The sequence below is a fragment of the Falco biarmicus genome, chromosome 3 (assembly GCF_023638135.1).
Source record: "Falco biarmicus isolate bFalBia1 chromosome 3, bFalBia1.pri, whole genome shotgun sequence".
Lineage (NCBI taxonomy): Eukaryota > Metazoa > Chordata > Aves > Falconiformes > Falconidae > Falco > Falco biarmicus.
In genome coordinates this window covers 66,421,685-66,449,358 of record NC_079290.1, presented here as the reverse complement: position 1 = coordinate 66,449,358, position 27,674 = coordinate 66,421,685, and the positions used below count along the sequence as shown (strand labels likewise).

The 27,674-nt window shown below is 35.8% G+C and overlaps 1 protein-coding gene across 5 annotated transcripts in view; it reads left to right on the top strand.

Annotated features, from left to right (window-relative positions):
- The first annotated feature begins 376 nt into the window (after positions 1–376).
- The window catches only part of RTTN (rotatin), an 89,802-nt gene continuing 62,504 nt past the window's right edge, over positions 377–27,674 (top strand). For 2 of the 5 annotated variants that reach the window (XM_056332081.1, XM_056332080.1), the window contains exons 1-16: positions 377–507; positions 1,265–1,452; positions 2,018–2,216; positions 4,065–4,154; positions 5,306–5,384; positions 6,737–6,851; positions 7,375–7,525; positions 8,459–8,624; positions 11,131–11,312; positions 15,189–15,304; positions 18,255–18,425; positions 19,819–20,031; positions 21,258–21,370; positions 22,531–22,657; positions 24,881–25,006; positions 27,029–27,145. In XM_056332081.1, the coding sequence (XP_056188056.1) occupies positions 477–507; positions 1,265–1,452; positions 2,018–2,216; positions 4,065–4,154; positions 5,306–5,384; positions 6,737–6,851; positions 7,375–7,525; positions 8,459–8,624; positions 11,131–11,312; positions 15,189–15,304; positions 18,255–18,425; positions 19,819–20,031; positions 21,258–21,370; positions 22,531–22,657; positions 24,881–25,006; positions 27,029–27,145 (2,184 nt within the window). In that variant the 5' untranslated portion in view covers positions 377–476. Of the gene's footprint in view, positions 508–1,264; positions 1,453–2,017; positions 2,217–4,064; positions 4,155–5,305; positions 5,385–6,736; positions 6,852–7,374; positions 7,526–8,458; positions 8,625–11,130; positions 11,313–15,188; positions 15,305–15,547; positions 15,635–15,685; positions 17,031–18,254; positions 18,426–19,818; positions 20,032–21,257; positions 21,371–22,530; positions 22,658–24,880; positions 25,007–27,028; positions 27,146–27,674 lie in introns of those variants that run through there. The other 3 variants (XM_056332082.1, XM_056332084.1, XM_056332083.1) reach the window with 3 other exon arrangements.

The following is a 27,674-nucleotide window of genomic DNA, read 5'->3' as shown; positions in this document are numbered from 1 at the left end:
TCGCATTCAAGCGACGCGCAGAACACCGGTGACAGCCCCTGTCTGGGACCAGGACGGCAGCTGCTACCCCGACGCCCACAGCCCCGCAGCGCTGGGTGCGCGCGCCCACCGCGCCACGCGGCCGCGAACGCGCAGCTCCTTGAAGTGCGCGGCCCGCCCACGGCTGCCAGCCCGGGCCGTGCCGGTGCCCAGGGGAGGCCCCGCCCCGCCGCGCCCCGCCCCGCCTCCCGCGGCGCTAGTACTCGGCGCGGGGCCGCGCGGGAGTTGTAGTTGCTCGTGCTCCCGCCGGCGTGCCCCAGGGCTCCGCAGGGGGGCGGGAGCTCCCGGCGTGCTTCGCGCGCAGCCGAGGGCGGTCGAGGAAGCGGCGGGTGCCGGACTACGCTTCCCAAGGTGCCCCGCGGCCGCCGTTGGGCAGGAAGGGCGGGCTGGCGGCGGAACCGGCGCGGCCGTTGAATGCTAGTGCGGAGAGGGGCGCGATGGAGTTACCGTCACTCGTCAGGAAGCTGGGTAACGGCTCCCCTCTCCCTCCCGGGGTAGCGGGGCCGGCTGCCGAGGGGCGCCGCGGCCGTCTCGCCCCCTCCGCGGGGCTGTGTGCGGGAGGGCGGTGAGGGGCCTGCCCCCCACCGGTGCGCCGCGCTGCCCGGCAGGCCCCTTGGTGGCGTGTGGGAGCACGGCTGCAGGCCGGGCGGGGAGGGGCTGGGGGTTCCTGCCTCGACGGCCGCGGGGCGCAGCTGCACCTGCCCGGCTTCCGCTGCCGCTCGGCCGCCCGCCCCCGGCGCTCCCTGCTTCTCTGCCCGACTCCCCGCTGCGGACGTGGAGGGGCCGGGGGCAGCCGGTGGTGCTTCCCTGGGAGATGCCCCAGGCTTATCCCTGCAGACGTGGTGCCTCTCGATGCAACGGGCTTGGGGAGATCCTTGTCCGGTTTGGGAGTCGGAGGCAGTTGTCAGTATCCACAACGTGGTACGGTAGAGGTTTTCAGAATTTAGTTGTGTGCCTCAAGGAAAAGGCCATTCTCTTTTGGATTTGGCACCAGGTTATATCAGTATATTTTACAATATTTCACCACTTTACACCGTGCAAACATACTTGATTAGCTTACTGCTGGTGAGTGCAGTTGTATCTGTCTTACTGGTAAGCATAATACTGACAGCATAAAAGCCAGCTTTTTTTTCACAAATCTTTGGCAATATTCTGTTTGTCCAAGTAACAAATCAGTTATGTCAGATAATTTTACGGGGGTTTTAATCCCTTTTTTTTTGGGCAGGTCATGAACTGGCAGAGATAAGAGAACGATCTCTGAAGACTATTCTGTTTAAGTTGGAACATAACTTGATTTCGTATGCTGATCTGGTCCATGATAAAATGCTTTTCCTTAATCTTTTGGAGTGGTTCAATTTTCCAGTCGTACCAATGAAAGAGGAAGTACTACATTTTGTGAACAGTTTGATCAAGGTAGGACATATTAACGTTTATTTCTATTTAACCTATATGCCTTCGGGATGATGAAGCTAAATGAAACTGGATATCATTTGGTTTTGTAGCTCTGTGTAATGAGATTTTAGAGTTTTACAAAGACAGGGATAATAAAGCCACTGGGTGTAGACAAAAATTGAAACAATTTGAGTGACATGGAACAGGTCAGAGAGCTGAAAAAATCATTCTTTTCTGGGTTTCTCTTTCAGTTTCTCTGCTTCTTCACTTTCTCATTTTGTGTGTAATTGAGAAAACACAGAAATTTCAGAGATCTTGGATTCTTACATTCTTGTGTTTTAAACACTATAAACAGCACCTATACAGAGGAAAAGAAATCTCGTCCTTGGTAGCGATGGATGGGCTAAGCAAAAAACCCCCAAAATATAACTTCAGTTTTGTTAACAGTTCTTTTCTTTCTCCCCACTGCTGTGTCTGTGTCCCTCCCGGTGCGGTGTGTACAGCGCCCCCCCCCCCCCCCCCCCCCCCCCCAAGGGACCTTGTGATTCTTCAGGCTAACTTTTGTCAGTTATTTGTCCTAATGTAGCATCCACCTGCTGGCCAGAAAATGATTGGAATTGGTGCAGCGGAATTCTTCTCTCAGCTTCGCCCCAACGTGGATCCAAACTTGCAGGCCTTAATTGATGGGATATTGGATGGACTGTTTTTCCTTCCTTCTGGACTTCCTTCTAGTTCTTTATCAGTATGTTATCAAACTCTGTCTCGGCCTTCAGTAGATCAGCCAGGTAAATCGTATTTTGAAGTGTGATTTATTTAAAAAGGAAATGATGTAAATGACAAGCTTCCAGGCTATGAAAAGCTGATGTTTTCAGGCATAGTAGGTGAATTATTAATGAGAGATCAGTGAAGTGTATGGTAAGTGGATTCTGCCAGAGAAGGTGTGATCTTAGATAAATCAGATAGTGCTATTCTTGTAATGGAATTCTCTGCACAAGAATAGTCCTGATGTTTATAATCAGACCTTCTCCGCCCATTTCTTCAGTCTGGGATATCTGGTTGCTATTATGTAAAAAGGGCAGGACACATGTAACTTTCAGAGATACCTTTTGCAGCAATTGTGGCAGCTTTGAACAAATCTGTAATTAAGCTGATATGCTTTGCTGCTTTTCTTTGCATAGTAGACTTTGATTTTGAGAGCAAATCAGATCTTAAAAAAAACTCCAAACAAACAAATGAAAACACAAAAAGGGAAGGGAGGAGAAGCTGTAAGTGATCTTGGTACAGTGATTTTTAAAACTGTCTCCATAGTTTTGGATAAGTATCTGTCACAGAAAAATAGGTAACCTTTGTTTACAATTTCATATTATGTGCAAAGGACTTTAAATATATGTGAAGTGCTATTACTTGCTTCTGTTATCTAGCTTATTATCTGTTAGTCATTTACAGTTCCTCTTCAATGAAGTCAAGAAGTAAACCCATGTTCTCCTCTTCTGCCTTAAAAACTTTAGCACAGAGGAGAAACTTACATAATATGAAGGTCCTTACTTCATCCTAGTTCTTGTGGGAAAGACACTGCTGTTACACTGCATGGTATAGTAATGGCCACACCTCTGTCACTTATCCTGTGTGGTCACAGACACAAAACTATCCTGTTGTGTCTGAAGCCTAATGCTTGGAGTGCCTACTGCTCCAAGCCTAATGCTTGGACTTTGGGTTTGCTGTAACGATGTGGTGACTGGTGATACCCATCCCACCCTGACCTTTTTTGTTTTCATTTTTCTTTCCTGTTCCCACCTAGGGGCAGATTTTTACCCAATTGCCACAGTGTGGAGAATGGTATAATAACTTTTGATATATGCATTCTTAAGCTATATCTTTCTAAAACTACCCTTTGAAGTATTGTTCATAATTTCTACTTATGATGTAAATTGTATGCATTTGTGGATTAAATAATCTTAATGCTTAGTAACAGGAGTGTTGTATTTTTCTTGCTATTTCTATTTCAGCTACTGGGAAAAATTGTAAACTAGTAGTTTGGGAATTATTTAGTTTGGTCCTTTGAACAAATACTGTGTTCTGGGGAGACTGTTTTTAAGTTTACATACCTTGTCTGTATTTTGTCATACAGTTTGTGTATTAATTGTATGTATTTAATAATATACATATTGCATACGGGGGAGACAACTTTTTAGCTTGACCTGAAAAGACACTTTTGGTAGAAAAAGGCTTTAAATAGTTAGTTTTAACAGCTAATTTTTTTACTATGTAGGTCGATCAGAAGAAAAACTTTTTTTTGGCTGCCAGTTGTCTACCAGGCAACGCATTTTGTGTAATTGTTTTTGCTATTGCTTGCATGGTATGCGATGTAGTGCAAGAAAATGGAAAAATCTTTACAGTTACAGAATATGATTGTAAAAAATAAACATAGACACACTCTTTTTACTTCACTTCCCTGATCATCTGAGACTATTTTAAATCTGTTTCCTTAATAGGTCAAAACTCAAGGGCAAAAGGGAAGCAGTTAGGAAAATCATGAAGATAGATTGAGTGTTGCTTTTGTTTAGGTGTTTGTTTTTTTGTTTAGTGTACATTTTTTAAACTTACCCTTCACACTTACCCTTTATTTCTTTCAGTTCTGCCTCAAGAGGAATTATGCACAGGATATTTTTGTCAAAGTAGAAGTTATGTGCCACAGTTAGAAATACCTCCCAAAAGAACAGTTGGTATGTGTAATAAGAATGTTACTTACAGAAAGTGCTTTGAGTTGTAATTTAGATTTAATTCCATTACAAATATTATGGCTATTTTTTTTTCCTGTTGTTATTCTATGAAATGTAGTATCACAGAAACTACAATATATAAATATTTACAGAAAGGACATTCATCTTGATAGAACTTTCTCTTTTCTAGTAAATAGTTAGTGTGACTGGTTGGAATATGTAAAGTATGATCAGATATGCTGTAATTTAAAAAATCATTTAAATTGCTAATACTTTTCAGAAGATCTGTGTTCCATAATCAAACGTGGCTGTTAACCGTTTTATTTCAACTGCAACTACCAAATTATTTCAAACTTAGTCTGAAGTACCTTTCTACTTTTCAGAAAACTAGGTTAGGTGCTCTAGAAATCTTTATGTTGTATCTAAATGGAAACCAGTGTTACACTTCTTTGTCAGTAAAATGATATGAAATGTTTCACTGACAAACACAGACTAATATTATTTTGGCAAGTCTTTGCTTGTATCAGTCTAGTAGTAGTTCACAAGAGAGTGTCATATTCAACATACAATATGGTGCTGAGAACTAGATTTTTAAAATATGACTCTGGAGTTATTGTATGTAAATCACCAGATTACTTTTTTATCAGTGTATCAGCTATCTTTGGAATTGCACAATAATTATTACAAACTCTTAACTAATGTAACTTTAAGGCTGTTTTTAACTTAAAAAGTTAGTGTGTCATAATTTAGTAACAACTGTAATTTCTACTGCTTTAAAGAGTAAAAGCATGAGGTCAATTTTTCTTTTTTAGAGATCATGCTAATAAGTATTCTTTAGTAGCAGAACAAAACTAAGATTTGATTGAATGCATGCAGTGGGGGATCAGGTACTCTTCCACTAATGCTGTGTTTCCTATTTGCTAGAATTTTCTTCAATAAATGTATTTAATTTTGATTTTAGATAACCTTAGGGTTTTTTGGTGTTGCTGAAAACTCTCATTAGAAACACTTGACTTTGTGAAAGCTTATATTTAGTAAAAGGTATTTCTATTTCAGATAGTGAATAGTTTGTATATTTCCATGGCAAAGTCAAAAATTTACAGTCTAATATTTCTATAAAATATACTCCAAAATGTCTGCTCTCTTTTGTACAGTGAAATGCTTGAAATTTTCCACATTTCCTTGGTTAACTCTGACTTCAACAGATAGACATGTTCTTTCATCAAATGAAAGGTACGGTAATAGAAACTTTACAATATGTTTGTAGGCTTTATTTTTCTTAAGCGTGGTTCTAAATTTTTTTCCTTACACATCATTAGACTGTTCCTGTAAATAACCTAATGAGATAGCTTTTCATAAATTATCATAAAAGCTGTGCTAAAGTTGGGCTGAGCTGATAAACAATGAGTTGTAATAGGACAGTTTTTCTGCTAATGTCACTCTTTACATTTACTTCAGAGTACATTTTCTTTGTTCATGACACTTCAGTCTGTCTTCTAAATGTCTCAAGCCGAAGTTTTCATTCAGTTAATTTTAGAACAAACTGGAATAAAATCCTTATTTACTTTACCCCTGCGGCCATTTGGCAGAGAAATCCATATTTTCAGTATTAGCTTAAATAGGTTTAGGCCAATAAATTTAGGTGCAATGCCTTATCCAGGCATTGACTTGTTCAGATCGTCTTTCTGCAGTGATTTTTTTTTTTGTTTGTTTTTTAACTTTCACTTAGGAAAACAGTGTTTGCCTGTGGCCCAGGGAAAATGTCTGTAGTTGAGCTTCTTCATGAGATGAGACAGAGCTGTGATAGATTTTTAGCGTAGCCAGTCATGGACTGGACTATTTAACAAGTCTACTGTAATTGTAAGCTTTCTTATAATAGGTTTCTGGTGGGATTTTTTGTTTGTTTGTTTTCTTTTTTTTTTTTTCTTTCGAAAGATATCTGAAGCTGGAAAACCTCTTTAATATTTAATTTCCCTTATGACCAAGTCTAGAAAAAGAAAACAGATCCTTAAAACTGGACACATTTGACTTTTTAAATTTATTTTTTACAGTGGTTTCTGAAACAATAAAAATAGAAAAAAGTGAAGTAGAAACCCAAGAGGTTCTTAATATTTACTAATATACATGTTAGAGAATAACTAATAAATTTTGTACTTTATGTGATTTTCCATATATGTAATTCAAGTGCTTTTAAGTTATACATGAACTTTAGTAATGAAAGAATTTTTCACATTGGTTAAGCGTTAGATTACTTGCTGTATACCACTGAGATGATCACTAGCTTCACAGGGAATTTCAAGTCTTTCTAATCTTAATTTCAAATTCAGAATCAATAGTTATTTATATTCTGGGAACTTAATTTTACATGTGGTTTGGTAACAGCTGGATTTGAGTTCTTTATTGTAGAGAGAATTAGCATAGCTAAGGAATGATTCAAGTTTAAAAATGTTACGGCTGTAGAACTACAGCATTTTTTTTCTTCAGTGTTGTGATTATAACTTTCTTGTAGAGACTTGTTCAAGCTAATGACTACTCGTTGGTTTTTTTTGTTTTAATGCATATTTAATTATGGACTGCATTTTTAGCTCTTTGAGAAGTAACAACCAAAGTTTAATTTGGAGTACGTGTGAGCTTCTTCAGGATGTGATTATGCAAGATTTTCCTGCTGAGATTTTCCTTCAAAGGCCAAAGATTATACAGGCAAGAATTCACATAAAGTTTAAGGTTTTTATTGTGCTGTGTTATAAGTTGTGCCAGGTAAGAATTGATGTAAATAATAATACTATTTGATTCTAAACAAAAGTTCCTTTATGTGAACTCCAGGTGCATAGTAAAGGAGGCATTAGCTATATATTGTGTTTAGAAAGTTACTTGTTGTAATGACATCTATTGCTAATCAGTAATGAAGTGTGTTGTGGAGTAATACTTTTTCTTCTGGGTAGGATAAAACTGTGTCACTGTCATATGTACAGCCTCTAATGGGCTCCCCTAATGAAAGTCGTGCCTGTATTGGAAATACAGGCTGGAACTCAACTTTTTCTTTAGGACTGGTAGTCTTGCATCAGTAAGAAAACAGTAGTTAAACTTATTTATTCTTTTCTGTGATTTATAAACACTTAGAAACGTTTGTGAACTATATTTAGTGCAAGACTCTTGCTGGCGTAGTTGTTCATGAAGGTGCACTGATGTTCAGCTGCCGGTGTCCATGGTTTTTTATTTGCAGAGCCTTTTGTCTCTTCTAAACCTTGCTTTTGGAGGAGATGGAAGACATCGGTTAGCTTTGCAGGCTGTGTCATGCCTGCAACAGTTGTGCATCTTGTTGAGAAGCAGACTTAACTTTCACAGAGATCCAAGTTTTTCTTCCACAGAGCAAGGTAGGTATTTTCAAATATTTGAAATACAGGTGTGTTTTTACTACAGGTAAGATTGTCTAAAACTAATAATTATAATAAAAAAGCCAACCCACAGGTTTATAGCAAATGCAGTCATGTGAACCTGTTTTGCTAAACATGGTGTTTACTACTATTCATGTTAGTAACTATTTTTTTGAGTACTTGCATTATTTTAAAGTACTCTACGCATTTTTACAATTTCCTATGATTCTACATTCATCAACTTTTCCTAGTATGCAACTGTTTGTCAGCAGGAGAGGGATTTTTAAATAAAACTAAAGGAAATCTGTAAAATAAAAGTGGGCAGACAAGTTTCAGAAAAGTTTTCAAACTATTAGAGCTTAACAACTTAGTTCCAAATTTCATAAGCTATGTTAATTTTATTTTTTATTCTGATGGCTGAAAATGGTTTAATCATTGTTTTGTATTTCAAAGTAATTAGGGCTATTCCACAATGTTCTTAATACTTAAATTTTGTAGATTTAATGGTATAGATTAATTATAATGATCTGCCTGTTTCCATTTTGTCACCTGACATTAATCAGCTTTGTTTCTGTTAACTGGTGGTCTGATTCTGTTCCTAAGATTGCCACTGTATTTGTTGTCTTGATAAAAGATACTGGCTGTTTCTTTGCTACTTAAGTTATCAAGAAATCCAGTAGCCTTAGTCAAACACTATGTTTGTATTTTTAAAACTCAAGTTTTGTCATTCAACTAATTTTTCAAGTGGTTTTGCCTTGGAATTGAGTTTCCAAACTCTGCTACTTGGCAGTGATAGGTTGTCCTAGCTTGCCAATGTTTACTTGGTGTTTTCCATATCCTACCTTAGTTACTTTTACCATTGATTCACTATGTAGTATCTTTAAGAATAATGGACTCCACTAATGGACAATGCATAATTTATGTTACATAAAGGCACAGCTTCCCAGAATTCATCTATATCTTACTGTCAAGAAGCAAGAGGTCCTCCTCGTTCTCAGAATCCATCACCTGGAAGTAGTAGCCCTCGTCCATCTGTGATTGGACGGACAGTTCAGCGTCCTAGAGGAGATGGTCAAGACTGGGATGCAGCATCTTCCAGGTGTATAAAATAGGAAATAACTTACACTTCAATTAAAAAATGATTAATATAGGATTATATAATCAACTCCTTGTCAATATGGGGGGTGATGTGCAAGTTTTGTTAACCTGTGAAAATTCTAACCATGTTGGAGTTAAAAAGTTAGTTTTTTAAGTGGTGTTCACAATACGTAAGATGAGTTTTACCTGCCACGTTCTGTACTCAACCAACATTTTAAATGCGTTTTCTTAGTATCAGTTGTTATTGGTTGTGTATATATTTGTAAGATGCAGAAAAGCATTTATTCAGGCTGTGGCTGTAAAGTCAGGAATTTGTCTTTTTCTTCACCAGATGACCCCGTAAATTCTTACAAGTTGAATGGCCATCTGATAGGTAGCGGTGTACAGTATTGTCAAAAATTCTGTGCTGTGTAAAGTTTTCCATTGAAGTCTTCAATCTTCATTGTTAAATCTGACAACAAATTTCAGTTATGTGACACCTAAAAATTTGACTCCAATATGAAATTATAAATTGTCTGCATGCCATCAAAATGTTGAGGTTTCTGTTTGCATGTGATTTTGTTACTTATCTTGATACATCAGAATTAAAGCTGCTGTTCAAGAACCAATGTCTTCTAGTATATGGGAATTTAAAAGTTCTTGTGAATCTTTACTGTGTGCTTGTTGGTAGTTCTTTTGAGTCTCTGTGGTATATTGGCTTAGGTATTTAATACTAATACTCCTAGGTATTTAAATAGACTGTGATATGACAGACGAGAATAGCTCACGTAGTTAATTGTAAGTGTATTAAAAGTTTGGTTTTACTCATTTTATGTCTAATATATTCATTTTTTTAATTATGTAGCTAATGTGGCACTGTAAACAGACTCCTGGCTTTACGCATTCTAGGACCTGACCATTTTCTCAAGTTGAACAGTTAACAAGTTTATAGTAGCTGGTGTGTAATGTGCAAGAGATAGGGATGGCCTGGCTATTGGCATAGTAAGGAGATCTACATAAGCAGAAGCACCAGTTAAGGCCATGGTGAGACATGTACAAGCTAGGGAGTGGTAATTTATTAAACGTATAAGGCCATACTATGAGCTGTTCATGACTATACACTTTTATCTTTTTGCATCCTGTGCGCTGCAGTCGAGCTGCTTACTGCCCGTGAATGCCATTTCTTACAAAGATATCATTTAGCCCAGAGACAGTATAAGGAAAAACATGGTGTTGAATAGAAAATACAATAGAAGGAAATTAATATAGTCTTGCTCTGACATCGCTGATTTTGATATTTAGAGCTTGATATCAAGAGCTGCTTTTAATGAATCTTGTCTTTTTTCAACGTAATTGTAATATGAACTATTTGTTTATTGCTGTTCTATATGTAACTCTTCTTTCTCCCTGTTCTTAAATCTTGAGATTCTTCAATCTGTCTGTTTGTCTGTTTTAAATTCTGCCTGGAAACTTAACCTTTCCTCTTCTGAATTATTTTTATGGTTGATACCTCTCCTTCCTTACCCTCTGGTAAGTGCAATCAGAATCACTACATATTGGTGAACTCTTCTATTTTGCTTATAGTCTTCTATTGACCTCTTAAAATCATTGTCTTTTAAATTCTTAATTGCTATTCTTTAGGCATCTTGTATATTTAGATAGACAATATAATATAACACAGTCATACCAGAATTAATTTTCTTCAGCTTGTTCAATAATAAAAAAACCAACCAAACAAAACCCAACTGTAACAGTCATACAGATTTTTAGAGCAATTCAAGACTGTGAATGTTTAGTATAAGAAAAAACATTAAAAAACATTTGTTCTGAGTTGTATTCCCGCCAACAGAATTAGACTGTTTTTGGAAGCAGTTGGAAAAGAATAAAATTATGAACTATATATAAATCTCATAATTTTTAATAAAAATATATATAAAATCACTTGGTTGCACTTAAGGCTTTCTTGGGCAAGGGAATGCTTTCTGTTTTACAAAGGACGAAGAAGTCCTACAGGCTTGAATATAGGGCATGATTACTTAATAGTCCTTCTAAGGATTCTTGTGGCTAGCTGCATAGAATGGTTTTAATGTAGTAGGTATAGTTCAGGCTGAAATTTGATTTAGTAAGTTGCCTTGCTTCAAGCAACTGGTAGACTTTGTCCATCAAAAATAACGTTTCAAATAAACTGATTTTTCTTTTGCAGTATCATGTTCATTGCATGTGTATTTCTTTCAGTACACATTTCTAAGTGTATTTGAAGATGACAGCCAAAACAGTAGGTGTTCACTTATGATGCTACTTGTTCTGACATTTAAAAAAACAACCAAACAAAATCCACCTCTTCCTGCAACACTGGTGGATAGCAGAGAAAGATTGGGATGGAAGGAAGGCTATGTGTTGAAGGAAGGAGGACATTAAGATACTTGATGCTATTTTTAACATTTGTACATATGTGAGTGTTCTCTTTGCAGGAGTTAACTATGTCTCTTTTTTGTTTGTTTTGTTTTGTTTGTTTGGCTTGTTTTAAGTGGAAACAGTACTCAAGCAAATGCAAACTCCAGAATCTCTCTGCATTCCCCACTTGACATAGGACATACTGACCTACCAGATACTGACAATGAGGACACTTTGGAATTACAGATGAAGCAACTTAGCCTTCCTCAGTTCTGTGTTTCCATCTTGGAAAACGCAATACCCCTTCTAAGAACAGGTGAGCAAGTATTAAGTATTTCACTTATGTATCCTTCTCGTCTTTAGTACAACCTCTTAAGAAGTTGGTATTATGAAGTGAGTACCACAAGTAAGTAAGGTACAGATGATTACTGATATACTGTAGCTAGTTGTAACAGTTCTGTCTAGGGATTTTGTTCAGGTCATAAAGCTTGAATCTTCTAGTTGATTTCCAGAATTGCTGCAGAAATTTCAAGTGCTGATGGCAGGAAGAAGTGGGTGTGTGGTGGAAAAATGGTGTGGCTGGGTAGAATATCATTCAAGAAGACAAACCTCCCCCCCCTCAATTACCAAAACACGTTCTGAACTCTAAGCATAGTTTTCCTCCTGTTGAAGAAATAATAATTTCGGGAAAAGGTTTGGTTATATTCTTATGAATACAGTAATAAATTATGTTTCTTAAAACATAAGTACTGATAGTCTAATTTGCAAGTTAAAATAAAAATCAGTAGTTGCAAAGTTCTAAATTACAAGGCCTTTTTGCTCTTAGGTTGTCTAGTATTTAGTTTTAAGACACTGTCATTCAAAACAGGTATTGGTAAATGTAGTAAGGTTTTCAAATACAGGAGACGGAAACATGTATTTATCTATATCTAGGATACTAAAAGTTATTTTTTTTAATATACTTGTCAACATTTCCTGAGCTGGGTAGAGGCTTTAACTTATAAAAATTACATGAAGTATGTATGAAACTTCAATTTAGCATTGTTTTCATGATTGTTTATAACTCTCTATGACTTTGTTGTCACAAAATACTAATTTATTTGTGTATTTCATAGTAACATCAGCACTAATCTGTGCTGAAAATCAGTCAATCGTCATTTTGTTGGTAATAAACCAAACTAAAATGAATAAAGGTTTTGTTTTCCCCTTTCAGAATAGTGATATTTAAATATTAATTCTTCACAAGCATATTTGACTTCTAGCATCTTCTCCTTTACTTATATGTAAAACTGCAGAAAATATGTTTTCTATCTTTTCCATTTCTGGTTCATTTCACTTCAGATCTGCAAAGTTAACATATAGTGGGGTTTTTGTACCTTTCAAGATGCTTTCTTTGCATCTTATAGAACTAGAATATTTTCATTTTCAGATGAAGTTGTTCTTTGTTTCTCTTAGTCTCAGTCTTTTTACACTTTTTAAGCTTATGAGATGTTATTTCTTTCTTCCGCTGTGCTGTAATGAGACATAGATTGTAAGCAAATGAATATTTTTTTTTTTTATCCTGTTCCTATTCATCTGAAATCCTGTGATCTGAAGGCACGCTGTGATACCATGAGGCAATGACACACAGTAACACACTGTTTCTCATGTGGTCATATTTTCTGAATTGTTTTCTTCAGCAGGCACTTTACTAACATTATTATCACCTTGTATGGTATAGTGTAGATTTTGGTTTGTTTTGCTTGTTTTAAAATTACTGGGTAAAAATAAAACGGGAAGCTTACTGCAAAATTTGCTTGCTTATATTTTATGATATAATGTATATTTCAATTAAGCTCCAATTCTGTTCCTTGTGGAGATGTTGATTGGATTTTTTTTTTCTTCCTTTGTGCTGACCTATTGTGTGAGTGAAGTAATCTCAGAAATCAATAGCGGTGTGGGTTGTGGGTTTTTTGTTTTTGTTTTTCTGTGTCTCTTTCTTTTGATCAGTTTTAAGCTATCATACTTGTTTGAAGTTCAGTATTAGTACTGCATGTCTTAATTACTTAAATCTGAACAGCAAAAGATTTATTTTACAGTTATTGATTATATGTCTTACTGTGCATTTAGTAATAACGAACTCTTAGCATGTACTAATAGCCACAGGTGTTGGGAAATGGTATACTACTGATATGAGTGTGGTGGAATGAATGTATAGAATCATTTAGGTTGGAAAAGATCTTTGAGTCATCAAGTCCAACCATTAACCTAGCGCTGCCAAGTCCACCACTAAACCGTGTCCCTAAGCAGCTCATCTACGCATTTTTTTAAACATTTCCAGGGATAGTGATTCCACCACGTCCCTGGGCAGCTTGTTCCAATGCTTGACCACCCTTTCAGTGAAGATATTCTTCCTAATATCCATTCTAAACCTCCCCTGGCATAGCTTGGGGCTGTTTCCTCGTGTCCTGTTTCTAGTTATCTGGGAGAAGACACCTACCCCCACCTTCATGCAGCATCCTTTGAGGTAGTTGTAGAGAGCAATGAGTTCCCCCCGACCCTCCTCCAGACTAAACAAACCTCAGCCGCTCCTCACAAGACTTGTGCTCCAGACCCTTCACCAGCTTCGTTGCCCTTCTCTGGACACGCTCCAGCACCTCAATGTCCCTCTAAAGTGAGGGGCCCAGAACTGAACACAGTATTCAAGGTGCAGCCTCACCAGTGCCGAGTACATGGGGACAATCACTGCCCTTGTCCTGCTGGCCACATTATTTCTGATACAAGCCAGGAAGCTATTGGCCGCCTTGGCCACCTGGGCACGCTGTTGGCTCACGTTCAGCCATCTGTCAAACAGCACCTCCAGGTCCTTTCCCCCCAGGCAGCTTTCCAGCCACTCTGCCCCAGACCTGTAGCACTGTGTGGGGTTGTTGTGACCCAAGTGCAGGATCTGGCATTTCTGCTGGTTGATTCTCATGCAGTTGGCTTTGGCCCATCTTGCATGTCTGTAGATTATGACAACTACAGCAAAGCATTGTTTAGATGTTATGTTTAGTTATTAACTTAAAAATATTTCTGATATTCTAACTCAAATTAAAACCAATATTTAGTACTTCCATTATAATGGATACATTTATGAAGTCACCTTTCAAATGTTTTAAGCACAGAAATTTGATACAGAATATGGAAAATAATTGTGCAGAAAAAGTGTTCTTTGGAATTTTCAGGCATATGCTCTTCAAACTGGCACCATTTTGCTTAAAATAAATGGAAAACCACTTCTGTGAGATAGGAAAACGCAAGCTTTCAGAAAAGTTCTCTGCCATTATCTGACACATGCTCACTCAAAGCAAATCACTTAGACTGTAAATTGCATGAGCTGTGGTCATTGTCACTACATATATGTCTCTGTGTGTGTCTGACTATACATATTTCCCTCAAGTATATCAACAAGGCTTCTACAGTGTGTGAAATCTACAAAAGATAGAAAAAAGCAACAGAGATTAATGTTCAATCGTAACAAGCAGCAGAGCTTGCTTTTCTCTTTTTAGACAGATTTTGAAGGATGCAGAATTTTTATGGTAGTTAAAAAACAAATTGGAGGTCCAATGGTATTGTGTGAAATCCATCTATGTTTTTAAATAGAAACATACCATCAAGGAATAACTGAGCCAACACTTGCATGAAATTGAGTATTTGGGGGAAATTTTTATGGAGAAAAGTACAAGTCGATAAAGCAGGTATTCATTTCCTTGCCTTTCAAGAAGATCTCAAACAAAATCATCCAGGAAAAAAGTCACTGCTGCCATCGCAAAAATACAGATTAACAGGAAAAGGTATATGAAATATCTGTATATCGAAGATCTGTAACCTGTTTGTCTGGGCGGGGGAAATAAGTGACTTTGATTACCGGACTACTTTGAAGTTCAGAATAGATTTACAGCTGTAAAAATGTTTATGTAGTACTATAAGATTTAAGGAAATGCAGTAATTTTCTTCAAGTATATTTCTTCTGTTGTGATTTTGGCTAGTTGTTGTCTTCTGTGAATCAGAGTTATTGGCGGCTGAAGTAGTTGAATTAATAGAAGCATATAAGAAAACCGAAATACCACAATTTCAGATTTGGAATGATCTCATGCTCAAAGAGGTGTTTTCTGAATATTATAATGTGATGTTCTGTCTGTATTTGAATTTATGCTCTAATTTGTATTCCTAGGCAGTAGGAGAGTGACGATGGAAGTTCTTGAATTGCTTGTTGAAGACACATCCCTTATTGGTGATGCTATTTCTGAAAATGTTTGGGAAGATGATAGCCTTTTTGCATTGGAATTGGTAAGATTCTTTAGGCTTTGATCAGCTGTATTTAACAGCTTTTAGTTTGCCTTTAGGAGTCTCTGACGTTTTCTGCAGTGATTCATATACATACCTAATCTTCTGCTGAGCTACCCTTTTGAAAATCCTAGTTTATTACTATTTCAATCATTGCACTTTTTTAAAAACGTAAGTTCCTTTACCAGATGATACTTGAAGTTTCACCTCAAGAAAATAGTTCATTAATTTTGTCTTGTAGTGAAAGACTGTTAAGCAGCCATTGAGAAAAACCTGTAGGGAAGGGGATCTGAGGGAAAAGTACAGACTACAAATTTTGGAGACCAATTTGGGGTAATTGACATCTTTCACTTTCTTTACTCCTTATAAGCTGTCTATTTAAAATTAGGGAGATAACTGTTTAGATCCAAGACTGGAATTGTAAGATAGATGGTGTCCATTTCCTACACAGGACCTTTAGATCCTTACACAGATTTCAGCTATCCTTAACTCTGTTACTTAACTGGGAATGAGAGAAAGCTTTTTGACCCAGGAGAGATTCAAAGCATTAAGGTGCTCTTGACGAAACAATTTAAATTGCTGGAAACACATACCTGAACACAGTTGAGAATTGTTATATACATGAAATACCAAGTTAGTGAATAACAAATGAAATAACAATGGCCAACTTGCTTTTTTTAAAGACAACTGAAAGCTGAAACGTAAGCTTTGTATGTAACAAACATACCAGAGTTGCAGACTGAAGCTTGTCTAAAAACCTCAGTGTAGTCTTAAATCCACATGAAGTTAAGTTAAAATCCATGAAAATACCATTGAATACGAAACAATGGTGCTGCAATAATTACTATTACTGTAGACTCCCCTCTGCTCTGTTTTACGAATGGTAATATTTATTTTACAAGACTTAGCAGTGAATGAGAACTTTCTTCTTTGAATTTAGTGTACTGATCTGTCAAAATCTATAATTGATCAGCATCAAGTCAGTACTGAAGATTCCTTGTAGAATGTTTAATCTAAGAAGCTTAATATAATCCTTTGTCTAGTTGTATGACCTGAATCAGTATATTCCACTGAATATAAATCTGTCTTGGTACAATGGAAACTGAGCATCATAACATGTACATCATGATGATTGTTGTTAGTAGGTTAATATTTGTTTCCAGGCTACTAACAAGCAAAACTCTGCAAATAAGCTGGGTAATTGTATACAATTATACTGATATCTTTTTTTAAAAAAGAAGAAAAGATACAATTTTATTCTATTAGTAGAACTTTGAGAATTATTAGTAAAATGCTTTTCAGATACAAAATTCTACTCCCATTGAAAGTCATGAATCTGCATCAATTTGTGACAGTGTAATTGCACTGTGTAGTTCAATGAAGCTAATTTTGATAACGCAATTGCAAGAGAAGATAAAAAACAGCTCTTCATTTTAGTGTTTGAGTAAATAAAAATAACCGCATAGAACACTTTAGGAAACAACTGTTAAACTTACTTTTATATTATTTAGTACTGTACCTGATAAAAGACATTTTATTTGAAGTTAAGAGTTGTTAAGCTTTAGTGCATAGAAAGCATGCTTCCTTTTTGTGTTTTGTGTTGGCTCCAAGGGAAGGAGGTCATGTGTCTTTTTAGGAAACTTTTAAAGCATTTTTTACATAACTCTGCTTTATGTTTCTTTGTTTATCCCATTTCAAAAATCTGCACTGGAGTATCTTTGTGAGAAAGGTATTTTGGAAATCCTATTCAAAAATACTTAAGTTTGTAACTGTATGTCTTTTACCCATGTTTTTATGCTTCCTTCCTCCCATGTAAAGTTTTTGCTGTCTCCCAGTTTGGCCATGTGTACTTAAGTGCTGTTTGTTCTGCCATGTCATAAAGTTAGATGCTGCGGATTGCCATAGCCCCTCAGCTTTTTTTGGATCACTAGCTTTGAGACAGTCACCCCTGTCTCGGGGAGGAATAAATGTTTTGAATCTGCTGTTGATTTAAGACTCCATGGTCTTGAAGCAGAAGTTCTTCCTGCCTCTGCAAACTGTTGCAGGGCAGAGAGAAACTACTTTTTTGAACTCCTGAAAGATGAAAATTAATCCTTTCCATCTTACGGTGTAATAATGTGAGTTGATAGTTTAAAAGATTGATTTAGTCAATTGCTTCTTATCATTTGCTTGAACTTCAGCTTTGTTGAGTCGGATAAATAGTGCTTAATTGCCTAACAGTCATTATCAGTTTCTGGAATTAATACACTAAATCTCACAGGTGCTGTTGCCTTCTTAATCATTGTTCGGCAGTCCAATACTGGCAACTGAAATTAATTCTACCTTTGGTCTCGTGTCCTTAAGTACAAAACTGGCTTTTTCAGGTGCCCAGAATTCTAGAAACTAATTTTGTTTTCTCCAGTGTAAATGAGATGGATTTATTCAAACGATAGTGGTTCTTGAGTAGGATTTCACATAATCTGAGAAATGTTCTGCTGTTTCCTTTGAGAATGAATAGGCATAAAAACCATTGGGCAGTCTCAAAGTTTGGATTGTGGTGGTTGTTATTATTATTAATTTTAAGGTTAAGCTTTACTAGCAGATTCAAACCAGCTCCTAATATTTCCATATTAAAAGTGAACTTCAAAATAGTTTAAATTCTGCAAGTTGAAAAGTGCAGTGAGCAGGAAATAAGGGGGGCTGGGTGGGTGGGTGAGGGCGTGGGAAAGTGCATGTGTGAGAGGAGTAATGGTTAATTACTGACCAAAGTGTTCAGAACTGCAAGTGAAGGTAGAATGAGGTCTAGAACTAATGCACAGTTCTAGTCAGATGACAAAATGCTGTGTATTTTGCACCGTTCTTGCACTATGATATATACTTGTGTTTATGATGCTATGGGTGCTGTATAAACACTGTAAAGATACAGTAGTATTTCAGTTATTTCTAAAAATTGTATTTGTGGTTTTGTTTTCAGAAAGACAAACTGCTTCTGGTTTTGGGTTTGCTTGGAGAAACTATATTATATCACAAAACCAATATAAGTGCGGAGCAGCCTGAGGTGATGTTGGTGCATCACAGAATGGCATTTATTAGCATTTCACTCTTCACTGTTAGATTGCTGCAGATACTTCTTCCTGTAGAAAAGGTATGCCAAACTTAAGTGATTGTCTTTTGTTTTTGCATTTCAAGAGGGCAAAAAGTGATGCCTTTCTCAGTGATTAATACTGGGAAAACAGCCAACGGACAGAGAACTCAATCTGATTTATATTGGCTGATGTATGATCACAGAAGGTAATTCTGTCTCTTCTTCAGTTATCGGTGCGTTCTGCAGACTTCAAGTCTTCAAAAAACATTTTTAATACAGTTTTTTAATGAATTTTTGAAATTCCATGTTGTTTTTCTTCCTGTAATGTTTTTTTCTGGTATGATGCATGGTTTGCAAAGCTGTGCTGCCCCCTGCCCCTTTATAGTATGCGTGCAAGTAACACTGAGTAAGACTAGAACTACGTAATGTTTAAGATCATCACTCTTAATCTGAGGGAACATATTAAGCAATTATGTTTCGTATTTTTTAGTGATTTTAATTATTCTTTTTTTCCATTGTTCTTTAAAATAAGTTCTGTTGTAGTTCTTAAGTTGGGTTTTTTGTTGGTGCTTTTTTTTTTTTTTTTTTTTTCCCTGGTGTATTTCAGGTGTGTGGGGGTCTGATGTTTGCAAGTTTTTGTGGGATGAAAGTGTTAGATGTCTAGACCTGGATGGGTTTACACTTTTTTTTTTTTATTGATTGAGTTTTATTGCAGTTTAGCTCTTTTTTTAAGACGTTCTTCAATGTGAGTAGCTGATTTTTTTCAGTTACAGGCTTTTTGTCACAAATACTGAGTCTTTTACTATTAATATAAGTAGAGAGTGTGTATATATATATGTAATATTAATATATTCACTATCGATATAAGTCTTTTGTACCTGTAAATAAGTGTAGACATACTTATCTAATGACTCTATAATTTTTGTCTTTATGTCCTTATGTACATAATACAAAATTTCTATTCTGTGTATGGCAGGAGTTGGGGGAAAAAAGCTACTGTATTTGAGGTCAAAATTTTACTTGAAGAAAGGCTGAACTCTTGCAGTAAAAACCCCAAACCAATAACAGAAATCCCAGTTCTTAGTATGTGGTATTAGTATGTGGAATTGTACACAGCTTTTAATTAAATACAGCAGTAACTGTGGCCTGTGTATTCTCTGCCATCTAGTGGTTAGACAGTAAATTGATCCTAGCAGTGATGTGTGCAGTTAGTCCTGTGGCTGGATCATACACAGCTTCTGTGGCTCGTTGCAGGTCTGATTCGAGGACTGATATCTAACAAACTCTCACTTTTAATTGCTAAAATAATAATTCTTCATATAGAAATAATTTTATATGTGTTTCTCTCATTTTTAAGTAGCAGAAATGGTGATTCTGCTTGTTGAATGACTGCAAATGTCGGTTTTACTGTATTTTCAGGCTGTTATTCTGACAGTTGTTTTCTTATTTAAAGGCGAGTAAAGTTTTACAAAAGAGTCTGCTGAACGCTTTATTTCTTCTTTCTCTGGATGTGCCCTTCTCCTTGGAATACCCAAGCATTCATGAATCCATTGCAGCCTACCTGGAGCAGATGAGTACTGAGAACTACAGTATTTATAAACAAGCTTCAGGAACTGCATATTCAATCGAATGCACTTGTAGCTTTATGGCTGAAGTTCATAAGAAGGTGTGGAATTTTATTATATAAAACATTTCCTGTAGGCAAATTTCTTTCCTCAGCTTCTCTGTGGTAAAAACTGTAGTCTAGCATAGCTGAAGGAAATCCTTAAGTATGAGTATTCCATACCACGCAAGACATAATTTATATTTGTTTTCACAAATACTACTCACAATATTTGTGAAAATGTTATCCTAAGTAAAAACAAAGAAATAAACACTCGGAGATTGGATGTAGGCACAAGATCTTTTATGGGCAAAGAAATAAGAAAGAAGCAAATACTCTATTTAAATATATATAGTGTATATATGTGTGTGTTTGTGTGTATGTATGTTGTCCTGTACTCTAAATAGTTCAGAAAATTTTAATTTCCAACTGCTTGGCAATTATACCTCTAAAAACCGACTACTTCTATACTGTATGAGATTTGTGTTTCACTTTGTTATGAAGACAACTAATATGCTTTGCTTTATTAGTCAAGACATTCTAGCACGATACTGAAATATTGTTCTCTGTTATCCAAATGGACAAGTAATTATGCAAAAATACTTGTTCCATTGATAGTAAAATAAATTAATAAATGTAGTGCTGTCTTGAATCTGAGTTAATATATTCTTTATATAGGCAAGTTCTGAACTTAATAGAAGCAATACTTTGCTCATAAAGTGTTATTAACAATGAAGTTAACTCCCATCAAATTTAAATGATTCATGTTTAATGTATTTGGCAATCAAAAGTATGAAGACATATGTACTTAAATTTTAAAAAAACAAACTTGCTTTTTAATATTAAATGGTGAATTGTTAAAATTTTAATAGTTAAATCTTTCATTATACTATTCTCACATAAAATGCATATTGATTTTAAAAAAACCAGTAATTTGATTAAAGCATAAAGTATTAAAGGATGAATCTATTCCTGGGCATTTTAGGAAGTGTTTTGAATAGATTTATAGTGTGTGTGCTGTGAAATGTTTGCCATACATTATTGCCATTGAGTTTAATAAAAGTTTATTTGGATTCAGCAGCTGAAGGGTTTTAAGCTCCCAGGAGCTATTTTGTTTGAAGTGTATTGAATATGTTAGGTTAATTGCAAACTTCTCTGTGAAAGGCTGAACGAAACCCTACTTAGTAGATGTACTAGATATTGATAAATTCTGAAAGATTATGCAATAACGTTGTATACTTTAATATTACTAATTCTGATATTTTCTTTCTTTTCATTTTGCTTCTCAGGGGGACAGTAATCTTTCTGAACTAATAGAATTGGCAGATCAGGCCTTGAGTAGTCTACCCTACCATCAGCACTTTCCCTTGCTTCAGGAATGCATTCATGTATGCTCAAATATGTGAGTACATTGCTATTTCAAACTCTTAATTGAGAAAATAGAATCTTTTTTTTTTTACGGATAAAGTTTCTCAAGTAGAAGTTCAGCTTATTTATCTCCTGTATTTGAACAGTTGCTTTCTTTTAGTCATTGAAAGGTCACTTCTAAATAATTTATGTCATTCTGTAGTGTATTTCTAGAAAATTGAATTTCAGGTGCTGAAAAATTAGTGGTTTATTCTTTTCTATGTGTAAGCTTTTATGATTTTACATAGAAAGTTACTATGTGATTTACAAAGAAACAGCCATAAAGCACTTCGACATATCTTTCAAACTTTTCTAAAATTCCTTTTTTCCAAGTGTACATGTGTAACTTTTATTTAACTTTCAGAAATCCTAAAGGTCTTTATTGTGCATGCTATATATTAAAGTGTGGTATCTCATTTATTAGACAGTATGTTTTTGTTGCTTTTTAGATTTTTCCACATCCCTAGTTAGAGAATTTAAGTTATCCTGTGGTGCCTGGAAAAGTTTTGTTTTGAACACTTAATCAGAAATATGAAATCTTAATGTTATACAGATTCAGAATTTGACTTTAGGGATTTTTTCAAAGGAAACTACATTTAAGAGCTCTTTAAGTGTTTTTAAATTATGAAATGTCAAAACACTTTTCAGTGTTCTAATGCTTTTAGGATTAATTCTTGTTTGGTTACTGTTTCAGCAACAAGAAATTAACTTCAGTTTTTTCACTAATTTTAATTCACTTTGTGATAGTGAGATGGACTTTTACATCTATAAGGAAAAAAATTCTGAAAGCTAAAAAAAGGATTTTTTTTAATAATCACATACCATGATCTAAGGAGCCTATTGAAACTCAACAGAATTTTATGTTTTCAGATGAATATAAGTGTTTGTCAGGCTCCGAATTTTGATGAGAGAATTTTGAAAAACTATGGTCTTTGATTACCTACGTGTATAAAAAAATAAATAAGTTTACAAATGTGAAGATAGATACTATGATTTTGGCAACTATATTGTGATCTCTGAACTTTTGTCTGTTAAGTCATCTTTCAGGATGTATACATTTTCAGAGATTTATCCTGAAATTTAACAGGAAAATTCTTGTAGACATCTTTGGATACTGTAAAATAAATAGTTAAATTCATTATTTTTCATTTGTAGTTGGAAGTCTGCCAAGGCTAACTCACTGCTCCAGTCTGAGAGTCAGAAGGTGCTTCTCCATCTATTGTCTCATCCTTTGCCGAATATAAAAGCTGAAGCCTATCACTGCTGTTTGGGAGTGGTTAAGGTTAGAACTATTGCTTACTTAATGTTCTCAGTGTTGTGCTAAACAATGTGTATTGTAAGTTCTCTTTATTAAAAGTGGTTTTAATGCAAATTATGTTTACTGTGTTATATGCTGTAATAATGTGGATAGGCCTGGGCTTGCAGTTTGCTGTTAGATTTTTGGTGTTTAATCTATGTGGTTAGGCTATACTTCAGGTACTGCACTTCAGAATGACAGGTGCTCCAGAAGGGTTAAAACAATGACAATTTTATTTTTTAAAAGGATTTTTAATAATGCTGGTCATTTAGGGTTTTTGCTGCTGTTACATGGAAATATTTCTCTTTAATTTTCCTTTTGAAAAGAATTCAAGTGTTCAGTTTTGCTTGTCTGCTGAAATGAGGTTCATGGAGTCACAGACTCCTTTGGGTTGGGATCTTTAAAGATCTTCTAGTCCACCCCCCCTGCTTTCACTAGATCAGTTTACTCAGACCCCCATTCAACCTGATCTTGAATGTTTCCAGGGATGAGGTATCTACCGCCCCTCTGGGCAACCTGTGCCAGTGTTTCACAACCCTCGCTTAAAAAATTTCTTCCTCGTATCTAGTCTGGATCTACCCTCTTTTAGTTTAAAACCATTACCCCTTGTCCTGTTGCAACAGGCCCTGCTAAAAAGTTTGTCCCCAGCTTTCTTATAAGCCCCCTTTAAGTATTGCTGTGATAAGGCCTGCCTGGAGCCTTCTCTTCTCCAGGCTGAAGAACCCCAACTCTCTCAGATTTTGTTCGTAGGAGCGGTGTTCCATCCCTCTGATAATTTCTGTGGCCCTCCTCTGGACCTGCTCCAACAGGTCCATGTCTTTCCTGTGCTGAGGGCTCCAGAGCTGGATGCAGTACTCCAGGTGGGGAGTTACCAGGGCAGAGCAGAGGGGGAGAATTGCCTCCCTTGACCCGCTGGCTACTCACTCTTCTTTTGGTGCAGGCCAGGATCTGGTTGGGTTTCTGGGCTGTGAGCACACATTGTCGGCTCATGTCCACCTTTTCATCCACCAGTACCCCCAAGTCCTACTCCTCAGGGTTGTTTTCAATCCCTTCCGCCCCCAGCCTGTACTGATACTGGGGGTTGCCCCAACTCAGGTGCAAGACCTTGCACTTGGCCTGGTTGAACCTTATGATGTTCACATGGGCTCATTCCTAAAGAACAGATTCTGTTCCCTTCATAGTGATTTTTCACTTCCCTTTGGGGTGTTTTGTTTTGTGTTTTGGTTTTTTTTTTTTTTTTACTTAAGCAGAAATCATTTTGAATTGACTGCTTTTCTGCTTTTTGCAAGGATGTTTACTGAAAGAAAAATAAAATGATAATGTATTAATAAAATACTGATACTTTCAGAATAAATATTTTTATCTAGATGATGCTTTAATTTTTTAGACCTTAAACTGAAAGGAAAACACCTCTTTGGTTTTTTTTTTCCTTATGTTATAAAAGATCGGATTGTGTTTAAGAACATGTAAGTCGTTTCTGTGTACTCATTGTTTTGAAACTTGAGTTTCTTGTTGTTTTGGAGGGGCTGTTTTGTTTTTGATTTTGTTTTATATGGTTATTTTTTATCTTGTTTTTTTTATAAAGATAGCCCAAGGGAGAAAGAGTGTGAACTTCCTGAAAGTATGGCTGTACCTCTGTATTAAGAATGGCAATGCCATATTCATCAGGTCATTTTAGGTATTCAGTAATATTGACTCACAAAAATCACTTTTCTATTTTGATACAATACTTTGTCTATTACAGAAAATAAGAATTATGACATCAGCTAAACTTAGTGTGCTTGTAGCACAATTCACTAATGTATAAAGATGCTGAAGAGTATTTTGCAAAAAAATATCCTGTCTCCACTGAATGACGCTTAGATCTTTTTGTGAGATTCTTACGTGCCTGTTTTAGGTTTTGCTTATTTTAATGTAATACCAAACACCATAGAAAGTATGTCTAATTTATTTTCACTGTTACTTAAAATAAAAACAAAATTGTTTTGTATTCCTTAGTCCTGTGTAGCAACAGGAATTGTCAGTCAGTGATCTATAAAACCAGTGTTTCTTCCACATGTGTAATTTTTAGCTTTCGGAATTGCAGTCTTTCAGACTGCATGGAGAAAACCTTTCACTGGATGACAACTTCAAGCAGTCTATAAAGCAAGATGTAGCAGGGGAGGCTGTCTTGAATTTTAAAACTAACCAACTTTATTTTTGCTGAAGGACTGTCTAGGTGTTCATAATATTGCTAAGCCTGAGTCTTCGATCTGCCATGGAGTACATTTTCTTCTTCATCCAAAAGTGTTATATGAAATCTGTACATTTGGCCTTCAGGAAGATAAGAATGAGGTACTGTATTTAGTAGCTACATTTATGAATTGCTGTGCTTGCAAAGTAGGTGTTGATATTTTGTATGGTGGTCTGGTGGTTACCTGAAGTTTTGACTACATACGGTTTCTTGTGTAGGAAAGCTATGTAAACAGTGAAGTTGTAAAAAACTGAAAGATTTTTTTTATGATGAATTCAGAGACAAAATAATATTAAATATATAGAATGCTATTAAGTGTAATAAAGACCAATGAAAAATGAAATAAGCTCATTTTTTAATCTTTTTCTGTAATGTATTTAGCCCTAATAAAATGTGCGTATGATGAAATAGTATGTATAATGCTTTATGTATTTATGTAAAACATGAAGTCTCAAGTCTTTGTAAAGGTGGAATGACATCTGAAATGTGTGCATTGGTTGGGGAGCAAAAAGACATTTTAAATCTGCAGTGTTGCTATAAAAATGTATTTCATCACTACAAACACATCTATGTTTCAATGTAATTACCTGAGTATTACAGAAGCATTTTATATAGATTAGGATGAAATTTCCATTGCATTTGTTTATTTGCATGAACACTGAATGTATATGTGAGATAGGAAATAGTGGATATAAAGCTAAGCAGGGAGTTCTGAGAGAGGGGGAAAATTTACTGAGGTTATTTGTAACTACTTTATGCTACTGATCTGTAAGGTCCTTACAGTCAGAGGAGAAAGAACACTGACTTAAAAAAAGGGTTTTTTTTCAGCTTGTGTCCTGAAATGAGATTATTTTTCTTCCTCATTACTGTGCACAATCCTATTTAGAAGTAATTTTTTAGATGTTAGCATTTTAAAAGGAGAAGTGAAGTATCTTTGATAATGTGCTATGTATGTGATTTGTCTGTTCCAAGGGAAACATTTATTTTATTTGACTACTTCCTTGGATGCCTTATTAAAAAGACTACGAGTTTTTTCTTTTTAATGATTGGTCAAGCATAACAAATAGACCCTAACTGATACTGAATTTTAAAAGCTGAGACAGAGAATTCATGTTTACAAAATTCTCTCATTTTGTTCTCTTGACCTTACAGGATATTTTTTTTTTTTTTTTTTTAAACTTCTTGTACGTGTATCTGCTACTTATATTTTCATAAAGCATCAGTTTAATCTTTCAGGCATGTGACAATGAGAAGAAACTGAGAACCACCTTGTATTCTAAGGCTGGGCTTAACATTTGCCATGTGCTTTTACAAATCTAGCCTCTTAAAGATAGGCTAGAGTAGTAGTATTAAAGCCAGTTCTTGTTGCTTCGGGTGAGAGGATTTTTAGCACCTAAAAACTTGCATTTTATGCCAGGGCTAAGGGTAGGTGATTTTACACTATATAAGGAAAAGTGAATTCTGAAAAGCTGGATTTTTTTCCCCTCCGTTCCCATTGTAGCAGTAAGATTAGCTTGTAAATATTTTAATACTGTATACAGTATACATTGCATACTGTATACAGGATGCTTTAATCCGTTATGTGCTGTATTACATACCTTTTTACCTTTTTGATAAAAGCTTCAGGTTAATTCATGTACAACTTGAAATATTTGTTAACTATCTTAGTTTTACTGTTTGCCTCAAAGTAGATGGCTGTGTAACAGGCTTTAACTCTGTATCTTCAGAAGCATATCGTAAAGTCTGGGCATGAAATGCCCCAGAAATGTAGGTTCAGGAAAGAACAGAAACAGAATGTTTTTTACCTGCAGGACAGAGGGACCAATAGGTGTGTAAGCTGAAGTAATGGTTTATTTTATTTCAGAAGGGAAAGAGAGTTCTAAGGGGAAAATGATTGTGAGCTAATTAGGCAGAACTATTTGTGTGTTTTCTCTGAGAGGCTTTATTAACAACTTCAATGTTTAGTGTGACTGACAATTTAAAAATAACATTCTGCAGTGACAATAATACTTGTAGATCCTTTCTCTTTGAGTTATTTTTGTATAACGTTTCCAATTACAACTGACAAAGTGACCTAGACACATCAGCAGTTGCATTACTTTTCTTTTTTTATTATTGAGCAGGTGAACTCCACAGCCAAGGCCATTCTGATGCATCTATTGCAGGGACGGTTAGTAATGGCAGTACTGACTTGGAACAAGTTTATTGAGGCCCTCTGTCCTGTCATTCCTGTTTTACAGGTACTTTTAAGTGCTTTAATCTGAATTTGATGTATGAAATAATGTAAACAGCAACACTGTCATGTTAACAAACAGAATATTCACCTAAGTAGCAGATGGAAAATAGATTAACAGTAATTTACCTACAGCCTTGTCAGATGTCAAATGGAAACATGTTTTATAGGAGTCCTAATTCAAAGCTACTACTTTGAATTTGTAGACAAATTTTAGCCTGGTATTAAAACATTTCAGCAAGTACTAAATGGGATTTAAATGACTGGAAGGTATGAGTGGATAATCAAAGTACAGATTAAAACATTGCAAGCTTTTTAAAATTACTTAATCATTAGAATAGTTTTAAATAAATTTAAAAATTGTGACTCTTCTGTCATGATTATGTAGTTTTGTGATCAATGATATGCTCAATAAATAGCAGTAGGTGTAAGCTGTACATTTTGATATTAGATTTTTCGTTTCTTTGTTTCCAGTACTATAGAAGTATCAACAGTCAGTATTTTCCTTAGACCTTAGTCTTCATATCTGTAATAAT